The sequence below is a fragment of the Rattus norvegicus genome, chromosome 14 (genome assembly GCF_036323735.1).
Source record: "Rattus norvegicus strain BN/NHsdMcwi chromosome 14, GRCr8, whole genome shotgun sequence".
NCBI classification, from domain to species: Eukaryota; Metazoa; Chordata; class Mammalia; order Rodentia; family Muridae; genus Rattus; species Rattus norvegicus.
In genome coordinates, this window is record NC_086032.1 from 102,320,720 (window position 1) to 102,334,250 (window position 13,531).

Genomic DNA, 13,531 nt, shown 5'->3' on the forward strand with positions numbered 1-13,531 from the left:
CTATTATTAAAATAGACATACTTCAAGCCATGGAAGCAATTTTAGACATTTACAGTTTTAGATCAGTTGGAAGGAAATTTCTGTGCACTGTTCAAAACTTCTGCTCCGTCCTTAGCGGGGTCCACTAGGTACCTGTGAGCCCGGGAGCCGCCCCTCAGTTGTCTCCTTTGGATTTTCTGCTGTGCCTGTTGTGTCTAAAAGTCCTTTCTGTTCTTCCATTATTTCCCTGTTTTAGAGTGTGATGCCAAAAGTGGGGGCCCTTAAACAAACAGCTCCCTATTCTGCATAACGACTTTTCCTCATAGTGAGAATCACCTCAACCCTAAAGATCCAGAAACAAAGACAGCAAATATATTAACTCTGTTGAATAATAATAATGATAATGATAATAATAAAACAAGGGGAGGAAGAATGTAGGAAGAACAAAACAGAAATCAGCGGCCAAGGGTAAGAGCGAGCCAAGTCTCGGGAGGCCACCACTGAGCACCTAAGACACACCATGGTCTTGTGGTTCTGAAATCCTCCGGTCTGTACGTGCTGCAGACGGTGTGTGTGTGTATATATATATATATATATATATGTATATGTATATGTATATGTATATGTATATATGTATATATATATATATATATGTATATATGTATGGTTGAATCCTGCTGTAGGCGATAGATAGATTAGCTATCTTTTCATAATTTGCAATGGCTTGGTAGGCAGGTTAGGTCTGTTTTTAAAAGTCCTCTCTTTAGAAATCTGTGTTGTCAGTTTTCCAACTACTGTGTGTTACAGCATCAGTTTGCTTTACGATCTAGCCCGTGCCTCTGTGGTACTGTCTCCATGTTCCCAGTGTAGGTGAATGGATCCAACAGCATTTTATTTTATTTTTGTAAAACCTTGAACAAAAGCTGTTCTCTCGTCCTCCCATGGTAGAGGGTTTTTTTTTTGTTTTGTTTTGTTTTTGTTTTGTTTCATGGTTCTTTCCCAATGGTGACTGTGAAGGGGCCTTTTCGTGTGATGCCTTTTATCCGGGGCCAGGAGACTTTTATCTTTTTACATAGCGATAAAGTAACGTGTTTGTCTCTTGCTGTTATTTTTTTTTTAAGTCAGTTTGAGCGGGGAAGGGGACCTGACCGAGGGGAGTTTGGAGGATTTCTTGCACAGGTGGAGAAATGGGTGGGACAGGGGTGAGAATTAAGCACCTTTGGAGAAGTTGGCATTTGTCAGTGAACTGAGGAAAGACACCTGCATTTTCAATTGGGTACCAAACCGATTCCAAAACAAACAGAAATCTTTCCCTGTGCCTTGTCCTCTGTGGACGACAAGATGGTGACAACGGATGCCTCACCATATTAAATATCCACACGGCTTCTGCGTGTCCCTGTTGTGCTGCTGAGGGGAGCTCAGTATGCAGCTGTGCAGATTTTATATACAGTACTTATTTTAATTCCTCAGTATACGATGCTCTTAGCGTAATTAGATTTCGCATCCTGACAGACAGAATTAATGGTAGATACGAGATCCTTATAGGTTGAGATATCTTAAATCAAGCTGGGAACGGGGAGGGGCACAAATATCTGGTGATAAATCACTGACTAAGTTTGATTTACATGGTCCCAAAGTTAAATAAATTTGTTGGGAGACAGCTTCTTCAGGCTCCACCGTCTTCTGACTTATTGCAACCTTCCGATAAACTATTACTTCTGAAGCTCGGCGAGCAATGGGGACGTGGAACTTTAGACACAAGAATAGAACTCCCACATGACGTTTCCTATCCTGAACCCAAACCCTTTCAATTGCACTAGGAAGGAACCTAAAAACAAAAGTTTCTCACCGTGGCATGCATTACTGTCACTGAGAATTCTGTTAAGTTTTTGTAAGTCCTGGCATACCCATAGGACGTATGTGAACCCTGATACCTAGTATGCTCCAAAGGGAATTGTTTTTTTTTTTTTTTTAAAGCCCTCTATTTGGGAAAAACTTAAGCAGAAATTCGGCAAATGCTGTAATTGCACATTTTAATCCCTAAATGCTCCAGCATTAGTGGCCCTTCTGAGACCATTTTCTCCCTGCTCATAGGCTCTGCAGGAAGTCCGAATCCAACAGGTTTCAAAGGTGGCTAAGATGTGGGGTGAACATGGTCCTTCTACTGTGCCAGCCCTGGCAGGAAGTGTGAAGTAGTTGATTTCTTTCCCCTGGGGTGTTCTGTGGATAAAACTGTTATTTAAATGCCATTTTTGTATATGCAGTAAGTCCATATTGTGTATACTCATAATGGTTAAAGTGAGAACTCAAAAAGAAGCGGCGGCGGGAAGGGCGGTCTAGATCCCATTTCTTCTGCAAAGTTAAGGCTTCTTATTCACAGACTCTGGGAGCTGGACTGAAAGGTACCAGGATTATTTGGGAACATCCTGAAAAGAAATTGAGATGCCCCTGGGCCGGCCTTGACCTTCTAGCACCTCTCCCTGAGATGTTTTGAGAGAATGCTACCACTGAAAGCCACCATCTCTATTCAGTGTCTTCCTAAGCATCGGGAAGGCTTGCCCAAAACTTTTTTTTTTTTTTAGAGAAACAGACACTAGAACACAGGTTGTATTCCAGGGCTGCTGCCCCAGCAAACTGTAGACGCGGGTGCTTGGCCATTCACAGTTGCTTTCCTGCAACTCCTCATCCTGTTAGCCCACTACCATTCACTGCAGCACAGGGAATCAGCCGTTGGGGAAGGAGTCTGGGGAAGGAGTCGGGCCTGATTCTAATTCCCTTTGTCTTGGAGCAGCAGATTCTTCCCTGGCTCCCAAATGGGAAAAGGAACCAATACAGTTCACAAGGGTCACTGTACTTAAGTAACCAGGCTTGACTGAGCACAACTTTATGATTGATCCAAATACTGTTTTTCCTTTCTTCACATGGCAAAAATTGTGTGAGGAGGACACGGGAGTCTGCCGCATTTGTCACAGAGACAACCACTAAAGGCAAATTAAACACCTTCCCCAACGTTTCCTCTAATGCAGAGGCCCCTGGATACCCAGGGGGACGGGTATGCTTTTGAATAACAAGGAATATGGTACATGCTTATGCTGTACTTTGCCCATTAGGTCTTTAAATAGATAGTGGGTCAAACAAAGGGGGTTGGAGGGGCATCTAAAAAAGCCTCAAGGGCGGTGCTAGCACTGGACCAGGAATGGAATTCCCCAGAGTCTACCCGGTCACAGCAGGCCCCTCAGTCCAGATCTCTACTGCTCAGGGGGGCTCTATGGGAGCACAGCTGAGCTCCAGACCCCAGGCCTCCTGCCTCATGGAGTCAGGGGAGAAGAGGCCCCAGGCGCCCCCCCCAAACTGCAGGTTACCATGGCAACGAGGCCTGTAATGGCCAGGTAGTACCCATCCTCCCCAGCACATCTGGACTCTGAGGTCACTGCAGCAAGTCAATGCCACAGCAGAGGGGGATCCTGGAGGAACATTGCTACTCCTGTCCCCTCACCACTACCATTCCCCATGGCACACAAAAGACAAATGAAAATCCCTGCATGTTTGAAAGAAACTACAGGCAGTGTGGGTGCAATTTGAGGGCAACTCTTGGGTTCTGGTTTCCTCTTGAGAGACTGTTCACCTCTTGTAAATCGTTGGCTGCCTTGACGTTGGTGACATTTCACGTTTTTGTTAAGCTGCTTTTACATCAGTTTTGATTTTCGTTTCTTTATAATTTTATTATCATTTTACGAAAATGTCTCCCTTCCCTCCTCCCTCTCCCACTATCCTTGACAAAGGACTGTTCGCTACTAAGTTTTCTCAGTTGTAAGGAAGAGAGTTTCCTTCCAGGTGTGTCCCAAGTTTGGTAGGACTTCCATGTGTCGGGGTAGGGAGTCTGGGTCCTTTGGGTAACAGGGCGGGAGGTGTGGCAAAGCACCTTGGCGGTGGGAATATCCGGGGAGGGGAGAGTACATTTGAGATCATGGCAGTGGCTCAACCTGTGGTTGATTTAAATCATAATTTTAAGAAGCTAGCGAGAGACCAGAAAGTCACCAGGCCAAGTCACTCTGTACTTTTTTCCTTCCTCTGTCTCCAACCTCTTTCCAGGTCCTTCACACACCCCCGTTCGGCGTAGTACCCCGAGAGCTCAAGATGTGTGGCAGTTTTCGGATGGAAGCTCAAGAGCCCTTAAGTTCTGAGAAACTCTGAAGCCCCCAGGGGCGGGGCTGGACATGCGCCGCCCAGCCGATGTCAGCGAGCTCCGTCATCCTGCTAGTTTGTGATGTTTTCTGACAGTAGCCTCCAAGAAGACAAGAGTCCTGCCGAGTCCTCCCAGCCTGGGCCTGCAGTGCCATTTTATTTATATTTTTTAATAAAACGTAAAAAACAAAAAAACAGACCCACATTGGAACAGTGAATCCGTCCCATTCAGAGGGCCCTCGGACTGCCCCGCGGTCGAAGAGGCGTCCAACCCTTGTGAAACCAGCCGACCTAATTACCCGTATTGTGGAGATGAGCATGAGTCCCTAACCCCTCGTTTCTATACATTCTATGTTGTCTTTTAAAAAGTGTGCTTAACATTGACATAATAAATGTTGGAGCTTTAGGCTGTGTGTGCTTGTTTTTTTTTTTTTTTTTTTTTTTAACGCTCATAAGACAATGGCTGCTCCAGGCTTTACGACCTGGAGCTTGAACCTGTTACCTCAGAAACTCATAGGGTGGGCAGAAGGACCAGACTCAAGTCTCGGCAGGAGGCGTAGGAAAGGAAGTAGGCTTTTCGGATAGCATACATTTTCAAAGAGAATCAAAATGCAAAACCAGGGAATGAATCATAGTAATATCATAATTAATGTAGTAGCATTGCTGTTTATTACTGCTGACGTGTGGTTTTCCTGTCTGACTTATAATTTGCATACCATTAAATAATGCATAAATATGGCACACTGAATCCTCTTTCTCAAATATATGCTTTTGGTGACTTCCATGTAGGGTCTGAATCTGTCTGTAATGTAGTTCAAGAAAGATAACACTATACTGGACGGGACGGTAAATGTCAGGAGTTATTTAAATATTCTGACGTTAGGATTCCACATTCCCAGCAACTAGGTCTTTCTTAACTCTCTAATACGTAAGAAAATGTGGGGAAAGATCTTCACAAGGGAAGTCATTGCTGGAGGAAGGAGGTGCCCGTCAGACCGTTGTCACCAGGAGTGCCTCGTACTTTAGAGATCAGTGACTCTAGTTGCTCTAAAGATAGGTGCTAAATTCGGCAAGAACTTTCCTCAGCTTGGTATTTTCCACTGTCTACAGATCTAGAAGAGAATTAGAAACAATATGGCGTATTAAAATAGGCTCATAAATAATAGATCTCGGACACCTGTGCATTGGCAGATTTACATACTGGCTGTGAACCTGAGTGGGGAAAATCTTACCCATTCACCCTCTGGCTAGATTACCCAACCTAGTAAAAAGATAGCACAATAATTGGCAGCTGGATTCCCTCCTGCTTCTTCATCATAAGTAATAGTGCTCTGGTGTATGCTCTGCACAGCACTTTCACGTGCATTGCTCCTCGATGGGATAGATCCCTCAGCTTCCGGTGTGGAGGAGCTAAAGCTTGCTAAGCCCGTGCTGGTAAGAGGCTTCTGAACCAGAGCAGAAGCTACTGACTTCTGTTCCGTCATAATCAAAGCTCGCGCTTCTCCCTAAGTGTTTCTGCTGTTAGCACACGGGATATAAAGGCTCACGAGCACACACGTGTGTGTTTCCATACACAGAAAGTGGGATGGCTATTGGTGGATCCAAGAGACCCTCTCCTCATCCTCTCTGTGACTCTTCCTCTTCTTCATCCCCTCTCTGTGACTCTTCCTCTTCCTCATCCTCTTTGTGACTCTTCCTCTTCCTCTTCCTGTGACTCTTCCTCTTCCTCATCCCCTCTCTGTGACTCTTCCTCTTCCTCATTCCCTCTGTGACTTTTCCTCTTCCTCTTCCTCTTTGTGACTCTTCCTCTTCCTCATCCCCTCTGTGACTTTTCCTCTTCCTCTCTGTGACTCTTCCTCTTCCTCATCCTCTGTGACTCTTCCTCAACCCCTCTGTGACTCTTCCTCTTCCTGTGACTCTTCCTCTTCCTCATCCCCTCTGTGACTTTTCCTCTTCCTCTTCCTGTGACTCTTCCTCTTCCTCATCCCCTCTGTGACTCTTCCTCATCCCCTCTGTGACTCTTCCTCAACCCCTCTGTGACTCTTCCTTTTCCTGTGGCTCTCCCTCTTCTTCATCACTTCTGTGGCTTTTCCTCTTCCTCTTCCTGTGACTCTTCCTCTTCCTCATCCCCTCTCTGTGACTTTTCCTCTTCCTGTGACTCTTCCTCTTCCTCATCCCCTATCTGTGACTCTTCCTCTTCCTGTGACTATTCCTCTTCCTCATCCCCTCTGTGACTTTTCCTCTTCCTCTCTGTGACTCTTCCTCAACCCCTCTGTGACTCTTCCTCTTCCTCATTCCCTCTCTGTGACTCTTCCTCTCCTCATCCCCTCTGTGAATCTTCATGACAAATAGCCCTGGTCACACACATTTCCTTGATGAGTTTTTGTTGTTGTTGTTGTTGTTGTTGTTGTTGTTGTTGAGTCTTCCTAGGTCAGAATAGGACTGCCAGACAAGAAATTATTTCTAAGAGAAACCGCCACCCTGTGCCACCCTCTTTCTGGCTTGTTAACTCTAGTCCCACAAGGGATCAGTGACCAGCATCTCCTAGATGCTTTAGCTCTTTGCCGATACCTGGAAATAGTGGTTCCTCTTCCACTAGGAGACCTGGGAGAGACATCGGCAGCCTGGAGAACTGTGCTGGGTGTTCTCCACTTTCAGATCTGCTCTGTTTCCATCCTCACTTCTCTTATTCCTTCTAAGACTCTGAGGCTAAATGAGCAGGTAGCATTAAGAGTCACGTTGTTGGAAGGTAATGAACTAAAGTGGATAAAAATATCTTCTTCTTCCGTTGGAGAAGAAAGACTTTTCACTAAAAGTAAATAAAAATTTTCCATGGCTCCCCGCTCATACCTTTCAATGCAAGAAAATGAAAAGTCACATGTGGGGCTCATTGCCATTTGTGGTATGGTGAGGGTAGAAGTTTCGAAGACTCGTATAGGATTGATGGGTTGAGAAGTCATCTGGCTGTGTGATAGGTCAAGGTCAGGGTTATTTGAAGACTGGAAGCCAGGAAAGAGACCGACAAATCTGACAAGGGTCCTCTCTGTGCCCTCTCTGGAGAGAGAAACTTCAAATTTCAGAGAGATTAATTGCCTGCCCAGAATGCACTTCTCACACATCGGAGGACACAGTGTTGGCTACTCGTATGGTGGGGACCAACAACGTAGGCTTCATCCTTACCTTCTTCTCAGACCTGGACTACACACGTTAGTTTTGTCATCTGTCCAACTGTCATACATACAAAAGTCAGTAAGACTTTGTGATGTCAGAGAGCCATTCGAAGTGCTTTCAGTACCAGCCTGTTAAATATCAGAAATGCCTGTGATGGTTTGATAAAGATCTTCAAGGAGGACTGCAAATTTGGCTTCTACTGAGGCCTTGCTGTGCACCCAAACCTTGGCAGGACATGTCCTGCTTACTTATCCTTGGCATTTTGAGAGCCACCGGACTACAGGCAGGTCCTTTGATGGTTAGGATGGTTTGTCTGTTATTGTTAGAGAATAGCATTGATCTGAAGAAGCTGACTTAATATTACTATGGGTTTTTAAGCCTCGGTATTAATACTCATCTCTATTAAAAATTTTCCCTACCAAATCTCTGGCCCAACCGTAGTGACAGGGTCCTGATTAGATTTCAAGGGCTGTGTTGACTGTCAGTGTTCTCCCTGCAGTACCCAGCATGGGGTTGGCTCCTTCTTGGGTCTGGAGTGAGGCAGACAGGCTTGAGGGATCCTTTGTCTAGTGGAAACTCAGTTCAACAGTGCTGCAAAGCATCTGTCCTTCTCCCTCCAGAAACAGCATCACACTTCTCCCTCCAAGTCTGCAGTGGTGACACACTTCTCCCTCCAAGTCTGCAGTGGTGACGCCACTCCTCAGCTTGCTTTCTGCTGGGTTTGCGTCAAACCGGAGAACTCGTTTCCAGCAGGGTTCAGAAGCTGAGATTACATCTCTGTTGCCTAAGCACCAATTAAAACTTCTAACTTTTAACCACATAGCCTTTTTCCTTGTTACATGTTTGTCCGTTCTGCAGAACACTTTCATGTACATGACGATCAATTTTCCTCCTGGCTATGTCAATTCAGTATGAAAAGGAAGAAACTAAAGCTGGAAGAATCCATAGCAATTATTCATGTCACAGGCTGGACAAGTGGCCTGAAGGTGAAGGAAGAGTTTATGGTCACATGGTGAACAGAACAGTCCCCGCCAAACTGGAAAGCTCCGTGACTTAGCAGCTGAGCCGGAAATGGAAACCAAGTAGTCCAGTTCTTATGCAAATGGACTAAAACGACAGACCCTGCCCTTTGACCTTCTGCTAAAAACAGAAACTTGGGCGGCAGAAAAAAAAATACCCCTCAGAAAGAAAGAAAGAAGGAAGGAAGGAAGGAAAGAAGGAAGAAGGAAGGGGACAGACAGACAAACAAGCAAAGGCTTGTTTGGTGGTACCAGCCACAGCAGGGAGCTCATGTGCCTGCCCCATGCTTCAGGACTACGATGTGGTGTCCGTAATTGGATAGAACGCTCAGGCTACTTCCGGGAAGGGTTCTTGAATCTACACCTCCAACGGTAGAAATAAATGTATGGACCAAGAATTGCTGAGTGATGGCTTTCGAAGTTAAAAGGGCATAAAAAGGGGCCACTCATCACACCAAATTCATCACGAATGACTTAAATAGATCTCACAATCTGTTCCATTCTCTAGACAGGATTTAAGAGAAACGCCCACTTGATTTGAATCTCAAGGCTGCATCACATCCTGCTAGGAATCCAGAGAGCTAATATTTCGCCTTGAATCTTGTTACCGGAGGAGGATATTGAATTTGGATAATACAGGTGGAGAAGTGGGACGGCTGGCAGGCAGGCTGCTGTGAGGGCCCACCGCGCTGGGCCGTGAGACTTCTTCCTCTTGCCTCTCCATTTTGCTGTCTGTCCATTCTCTCTTTAGGACAAAGCCTTCATCTTCTTTTTGGATCAGGCCCCTGTCATGGTCAGCCTCACCCTTTCTTCAACCCGGTATTCCGTTCTTCTGTCTCCTCTCTTCTTGCCTTGGTGAGGACATGGGTTGATGCTCAATGGCCGTGGGCTGATGGGAACTGCAGTTGTCTACAGCATTTGCAACAGCAGAGCTCACTCTGAAACAGGAAGGGGCCCGGTTGGAAGGCAGCATCCCTGGACAGCAGCAAGTGGATTATCCCCGATGAGGGGAAAGGCTTACTTGCCTCTCTCCCACTCTGAGGTAGGCAACTCCATGAATTTCCTTTGTGGTAATGTGAGCAGGCAGCTCCCGCTGCCCTCTCTGGCCTTCTGTCTCCTCTCCTCAGAGAGTGCTGGCTTGTGGAGATCAGTGGCCTTCCTTTGCTCTCTAGGAGTGGCAGAGGTTCACACCCCAGTTTCAGAGAGACTAGCTCTGCCCATTGACTGCTTCCCCATACAGAGCAACACTCCTCATCACAAACCCACCCAAAGCATAGAATTCAGGGACAGAGGTGCCTTCCCATCGCCAGGGTCCCACTGCGTGGACTGGTCTGTGGCCACTCTGTCTCTTCTTGCCTTTCTGCTTCTCCAAGAGTGTTTTGCTTTTCCCCCTCTGACAGAAGCTGATGTGCCAGGATAGCCTCTTGTACTTTTCTACCCAGACTGGCGAGTTGCTTTGGTCTGTGAGTTGATGCTAATCAGAGCCTGCGTCCCTCCTCTTAGCCCCCGCTCTCAAGCAGCACGTAACAGTAACAGTTACAGCAGTAGAGAACATTTCCATGTTCTCTGACTCTGCAAACGGATTTAGAGAGCTGGAACCCAGTGTTCATGGCTGTCCTAGGGGTGCGTGCTTTGCTTTTGGCCTGAAACCCATACTCTTTGTAAGTCTATGTTTCAGGAAAGAAAGCAATAGTGATTTTGGTTTGGAAAAATTTAAGCTGCGATTGTGAGGCCTAGTTCATTGGGTCATTTTATCTGTGCCCCGAGGGTACAAGTCTCTCTCTGGCCCACGCTCTGAAAGAATATAGAAAAGGTAAATTTCCACGCTTCTGATGCCTGTAGATGGAGAGATTGGACGTGTCCCACCGGCCATCTCTGACTAAAAACATAACCCTTCTCGTCCTAAGCTGGTGAGCTGCCTGCCCAGACTGTAGATTAGAGGACAATATGTGTTAAGATGCAAATAATGCTGGCTAATATTTGTTGAGGTTTTCCTACCTTCTAGGGTCAAGGAGAGACCCCTCTGACTCGTGTTTTAGTTCCGTTCTTAGGTCTTCTTCATCACTTTCTTATGGGCTGGGAACTATTCTCCCATTCTACGGAAGCTGAGAGACACCAGATGACCTACCCTGCTTCTACAGTATGACCTCACACGTGTGGCTGGCTGTGCATGGACATGTATGCACACACACACGGAAGCCAGAAGTTGACCTCCTGTGCCTATTGTTCTGACACAGACTCTCCCATTGAGGTTGGAATTCGGTGACTCAGTCTGGCTAGGCTGATTGACCAGTGGGCCCAGGACTCTTTCTGGCTCTGGTTTCTGACTCTAGGGTTGTAAATCCATGCTGATATGCACTCCTTTAGATGGGATATGGATCTCTTCAGCCCCGAGAATCCCCACCCTTAAACATCTCATCTCCCTCTGCATGCTGGCTCCCAGTGTTGCTCTCGTCTAAGAGTTTTGTCCACATTCGTGACACCAAGACTTCTGAGTCATATTTAAAAAGCCAACAACAGTGCTAATCAGAATTAACGTGGCCTTGCTGTGAACGGTTGACCTCTGTCGGCTGCTCTGATTGCTTCCTGGGACGTGCGCACTTCTTCACGTCCTCACAGAGCACCACGTTGGTTTACATTACTTCGAGTCCTTGCCGGAGGACCACGTTGGTTTTGCGTGGCTAATCTAAGAATCTACCCATGAACTTTTTCCACCTGCAGCCAAGGCTCATTCATTTGTTCAATCAACAAATATTTATTGCAGCCCTGCTACGGGCAGCCGACTGAGTAAAGTGCTGGGGGAGGGATACAAAGAGGCAAAAGGCACAGTCGTTGCCCATCAGAAATCGCCACCAGTGGAGAATTAAATTAATTAGAAGCCCGCTAAATAACTGGTCTCAGTTAAGCTGATGGGGTGAGAACAGTGGGCCTTTTAAAATGCTAATCTATAATTCGCTTTGCCAACGTAGACAGCAGTTGGGAGGGGGGCTCTGTGGGGGTGACTGAGAATGCTCTCCTTTAGGTAACATCATAGGCATGAGTACATACAAACTGCCTTTCAAGGGGCAGAGGTGGGCATAGCTTGATGTCTCCTCATGGAACTGGCCTAGTCTTGCTTACAAAGACCAACACCACAGGCTTTAGAAAGGGAGAAGTAATGGAGACACGGTCTTTGTCCTGCAATCAGAGATAAATGACCTATAGTGGGGTGAAGTCCAGGTATTTTAACCCCACCCCCCAGGCTGAACCGTAACCAATTACCTGCTGCCAGTTTATTCTAATGGAACACAACAAAAAAAGTCTGTATTTCTCCCATGTCCAGTATTACAACGTCCCTCAGAATACGCACATACATAAACACTCTCCCACTTCTCCAGCGCTCTCCAGTATGCCAAGTAGTGTCCGGGTCACTAGGAGAACAATCAGGAGGTACAAGTCCAGTGTCCCTCCTTGGAGTCTGTCCTGTTTGGTGGATAAGACTGTAAGAATAAAAGCACAGGATGATGGAGGGGTCTGCGATTATTAATTCATAGACAAGAGGTGAAAACCGGAGGGGTGCAAAGAAGCTAAGTCTTAGCGGTCTTCGAAAGCAGGCTAGGGTTCCGGCGAGAAGCAGACACGAGCAGCGCAATCCACTTTGAGGAAACACTGTGGCTCTTCGGGGGTGAAAGCTCTCCCAGTGGGGCTGGAGGAGAGGCTTATCTGCAAAAACACTAGAACATCCCGATAAACACAGAACCTGCTGGGAACTGACTTGGAACCTTATTTTAGAGGTCTTTAAATAGTGGGCTAAACGGCTTGTATTTTTATCCCATAGCCAACACATTAAAAAAAAAATATGGTCAGTAAGTGATTTTCAGAACTCTGTCCACAGGCAAGCTTAAGAAATTGGATAGCAAGATGTCAAGTGGCCTGAAGGCGACTCCGAGGAAGGAAAGTGACCAACAGGAGGCCAGTTCTTGAAGACATTAGCCAGCTGCGCTGGCTCTGCTATGGCGACCGCACTGGGAACAAACTGCTTAGTCATCTTTGGCAGTGAGCACCTTCTATGGTCATGTAAATTTCCTATCTGTGCTTGTCTAGGTCCACCCCACACTGTCCTTTAAAACCATCCCAAACTCTACCTTACTGATTGACCGTTGGCCTGTATGAAGAAGAGCTTAAATACACCGTCGTTGGGGCCAAGACAGGCCAGCAAGTGCCTAGAGGGACAATTTGTACATACAGAAGGCATCATTTCTCTTTGAGCGTTTAACCCTTTAGCATTATGTCTGAAAGGAGAATGACGAACACAACCAGAAAAAGAACAAAAAAAAAAAAAAAAAACAACAAAAAAAAAAAACAAAAAACAACAACAACAAAAAAAAAAAAAAAAACCAAAGATTTTGGTAGGTCATCAAACTCCGAGGTTTGTGAAGAGAAGATTTCAAAATGAGTCAAGAAAATTCAAGAATCGAAAGACGGTCTGGTCAGTGGAAGCTCCTTGCACTGTTCCCTCTCGGCACTACTTGTCTACACAAGCTGTGTTCCACGATAGTATCTTATTATCCTTCGATGTGTCATTAAAGGTGTTTCACAAGCATCGGAGTAAACAAACACACAGCCTGTCAGAGAGGTATTACCTGCTCAAAGCCAGGACAGGCCGGGGCTTTGCTCTCTGGGAGGCAATGTTTCAAAAAATAGCGACTTTATGTTTTTGCGTTGTGGTTGTGAGTTGTATCATCTGGTGACGCACCATACCTCACTTCCCCCCTCCAACCACTACTGTCTTTCTTAGGCATAGGGCTAAGTCTGCAACTGCCAGTGTCATAAGTCAGGATATCTAAGGCACACAGAGGTGCCAAACTCTCTCTTCCACCCTAGATTTTCTCCCAGAGGACAAGACCGACTATTTCTGTGGCTCAGTGATGGCTTCATCCTTCAGACAGTGGCTTAAAAAGCAAGGATATAGGTGTGCACCGGTGGTCGGTAAGAAGAGAGGAAATATTCCCAGAGATCCAAATGGATGTCAGTATTAGAAAGACGGCCCCAGTGTCCCCCTCACTGAAGTTAGTCTCCCTGTGAACCTTGATAGTTGATAGAGAATAAGAGAAGGGGGTCTTGGAGACTTGTGAGAAAATAAAGTCCTCTTCTCTACAAAGTCTCCTCTTCTAGGTTAGTGCAGGCTCTAAGCCACA

At 46.1% G+C, this 13,531-nt stretch overlaps 1 protein-coding gene and 1 long non-coding RNA gene across 13 annotated transcripts in view; both read left to right on the forward strand.

Moving 5' to 3' along the window:
* Bcl11a (BCL11 transcription factor A) overlaps positions 1-4,570 on the forward strand; it is a 95,143-nt gene extending 90,573 nt beyond the window's left edge. For 11 of the 12 annotated variants that reach the window (XM_039092106.2, XM_063273278.1, XM_063273276.1 and 8 more), the window contains one exon: positions 4,072-4,570. In XM_039092106.2, the coding sequence (XP_038948034.1) occupies positions 4,072-4,173 (102 nt within the window). In that variant the 3' untranslated portion in view covers positions 4,174-4,570. The remainder of the gene's footprint in view (positions 1-4,071) is intronic. The other variant, XM_063273273.1, reaches the window with a different exon arrangement.
* Positions 4,571-6,868: 2,298 nt separating this feature from the next.
* On the forward strand, positions 6,869-13,045 carry LOC102557119 (uncharacterized). The gene is made up of 2 exons (XR_595980.4): positions 6,869-9,396; positions 10,406-13,045. It is a non-coding gene; the product is annotated as an uncharacterized LOC102557119 (long non-coding RNA).
* Positions 13,046-13,531: the final 486 nt, after the last annotated feature.